Source organism: Sorex araneus, chromosome 6 (assembly GCF_027595985.1).
Source record: "Sorex araneus isolate mSorAra2 chromosome 6, mSorAra2.pri, whole genome shotgun sequence".
Taxonomy (NCBI): Eukaryota; Metazoa; Chordata; class Mammalia; order Eulipotyphla; family Soricidae; genus Sorex; species Sorex araneus.
Window position 1 is genome coordinate 78036287 of NC_073307.1, and position 3174 is coordinate 78039460.

Below are 3174 nucleotides of genomic sequence, written 5' to 3' on the forward strand. Positions count from 1 at the left end.
TAAAGTCTCATTCAAAAATCTCACTGAAATGTTTTTACTAAGAAAAATAAAAGTTGGCCCTCACTCTGGCCGCCGTGGAGTGGAGCCGAGGCAACCAGACCGCTGAGAGCGGTGATGGTGACAGGCGGACTGGGTCTATGGTCGCTCAGCGGGGCGTCCCACCGGCTGGTGCCTTTCTGTCAGGGCAAGCTGCGTTCCCGGGCAGGAAACTTTTGACAGAACTCCCACTATTTACAGTGGATTTGGGATAAACAAGATCTGTTGGAGGAACACCAAAAGGACTTAAAATTTCTCTCAGAAATATATTGGAAATTACAAATATTTTTTACAAATGCTATCCAGGCATTAGGTGAACATCTTAAATTAAGACGGCAAGTTATTGCCACTGCTGCAGTCTATTTCAAGAGATTCTATGCCAGGTACTCTCAGAAAAGTATAGATCCTGTATTAATGGTCCCTACACGTGTGTTTTTAGCATCGAAAGTTGAAGAATTTGGAGTAGTCTCAAATACAAGATTGACTGCTGCTGCTACTTCTGTATTAAAGACTAGATTTTCTTATGCCTTTCCAAAGGAATTTCCTTAGGGGATGAACCATATACTAGAATGTGAATTCTATCTTTTAGAACTAATGGATTGTAGCTTGATAGTGTATCATTCTCATAGACCTTTGCTCCAGTATGTGCAGAACATGGGCCAAGAGGACATGTTGCTTCCCCTTGCATGGAGGATAGTGAATGACACCTACGGGTATCATTCTACCTACTAGTGAATGATACCTACTGTATCCTTCTTTCACGATAGCCTTAGCTTGCCTACATGTGGCCTGTTTTGTACAGCAGAAAGATGCCAGGCAGTGGTTTGCTGAGCCTTCTGTGGATATGGAGAAGATTTTGGAAATAATCAGTGTAATTTTAAAACTATATGAACAGTGCAAGAATTTTGATGAGAGAAAAGAGATGGCAACTATTCTTAGTAAGATGCCAAAACCGAAACCTCCTCCAAACAGAAATTCCTTGAGTAACTCTCCACTAGTAGCAGGGCCTGAAGCTGCAAGATGATGGTGTACAAGGTAAGGCAATAATTCTATTGCCACAGTTACTGTGAAGGAGAGCAGGGTCCAAATGGAAGTCAGAACTCTAGCTACAGCCAATCTTAAAACATTTTGAAGAATTTCACAGTGGACCAGTTGGAAATAAACCCATTGAACAGATTTCAATAATATCTTCAATGGAACACAAATGAAAATAAATAGCTTGTTTCTGTCAAGCATATTGGGAAGTGATCTTAATTTTGCAAAATAAGTTTTTCCTTATATAATTTGATTCTAGTACATAATTGATTAAAATCTCTTGATTATAAAAGCTTGGAATGGTTCTAAGGGCACCTGTAGACGGAAAGGTACAGACAGACTGTGACTAGTATAATTATTTTATTTTGGATAATAAAATCTCAGCTTTTTACTAAGCCAGGAAATAAATTGTTGAAAATTCTCTTTGGTCAGAAAAGGATATTAAGATATCAAGACTATGAGGAGTTTTTTTTCTCCCTTTTAAGTTTGGAATTATAGTTAAGGGATCAAATCTTAACAAAATCATAGTAGATTTGGGTAATGCCATTAATAATTTCAGGGAAACTAATCAAGTATCTATTGATTTTAAAGTGTATTTTATTCAGTTCTTTTGGTATCTTGCCATGGAAAATATCTTTTAGAACTAGCAGAAAAGTACAATATGTATAGCATATTCTGACATTTTAATTCCATAACCATTTTTGATATGCTGGTCAAAAATTCTTTTAATTCTCCATGAAGTTATTTGCAATTAATTCATAGTTAATCAGGCATTTTGAAAGCTAATTGGATAAAACACCATAGTATGGTTGAAATTTGGTAACATTTTAATGTTACATCTTATTCTACTGTGAAAAAATTTTATATGACATACACACCCTATTTTATTTTTGTCTTATTATGGATTTATGAATTACTCTAGATATCTTGAGCCAGGAACACAATCAGGTTTCAGGTCAGTTTGATACTGGCTATTCTTAATTATCATTTATAAGTGTAGGATTTAAGACAATGTTGTGTTATGGGACTGCTATATGTGGAACTTAATAAATAAATCATTCTCTTCAGACTTGAAGTAGAGTGATAACTAAAATTTGGAGTCTTTGGATATTGCTGTACACCTTAAGAGTTGTGGTTTTTAGTAAATCATTTGTGAACACTGAATTATAAAATGTCGACTTCCTAGTATAAAACTTTATAAGAAAAGTAAGTTCTCCAGCTGTAAAAAAAACTGGAATTTATAATGTGTTGCTATTTGGTCAGTCAAAAGAATTTTAAATATCCAGAAGATGGTATATTACATACAGAACACATTGTGACACTAGTCAGGTAAATAAGGATAAAGTTCAGCTATTGCTAACACCTAGCTTAAAACGTCAAAAGTATTTAGCTTCCTTACATCAACCTACAGGTGCTGCTTCTTCAAGTCTAAAAACTTGAATATTTAAAGATGTTAGCTCTTACACTTTATGACTGAGAGAAATAGGGTAATGCAATAAAATCTTTCACTCAAGAACTGGAGGATGGGTACTGATTTCATAGCCTGCAACTTTACTGTACAAGTCAATTGTTTCTAAGAGTTTCTAAGTAGAGGTTTTAGTCTTCTCTAGATATAGTATCATATCGTCTGCCAATAGTGAGAGTTTGATTTCTTCCTTTCCTATCTTGATGCCCTTAATATCATTTTCTTGCCTAACGGCCATTGCTAGTACTTCCAGCACTATATTGAAGAGAAGTGGTGAGAGGGCATCCTTGTCTTGTCCCCGATCTTAAAGGAAAGGCCCTTAGTTTTTCCCCATTGATGATAATGCTTGCCATAGGTTTGTGGTAGATGGCTTTGACTATCTTGAGGAAAGTTCCTCCACATTTTGGTGAGAATTTTCATCATGATTGGATGTTGGACCTTGTCAAATGCTTTCTCTGCATCTATTGATATGATCATATGGTTTTTATCTTTACTTTTGTTGACATGATGGATTATGTTGATTGATTTCTGAATGTTAAACCATGCTTGCATCCCCGGAATGAATCCCACTTGGTCATGATGTATGATCTTTTAGATGAGTTGTTAGATTCTATTTGCTAGTACTTTATTGAGGATCT

General features: G+C 35.6%; 1 protein-coding gene across 1 annotated transcript; it reads left to right on the plus strand.

Annotated features, from left to right (window-relative positions):
* Nucleotides 1–495: 495 nt before the first annotated feature.
* LOC101548292 (cyclin-C-like) lies at nucleotides 496–1158 on the plus strand. The gene is given in 3 exon segments (XM_055143151.1): nucleotides 496–747; nucleotides 749–1007; nucleotides 1103–1158. Coding segments are annotated over 3 exon segments (474 nt in total). The 5' UTR covers nucleotides 496–588.
* The last annotated feature ends 2016 nt before the right edge of the window (nucleotides 1159–3174 follow it).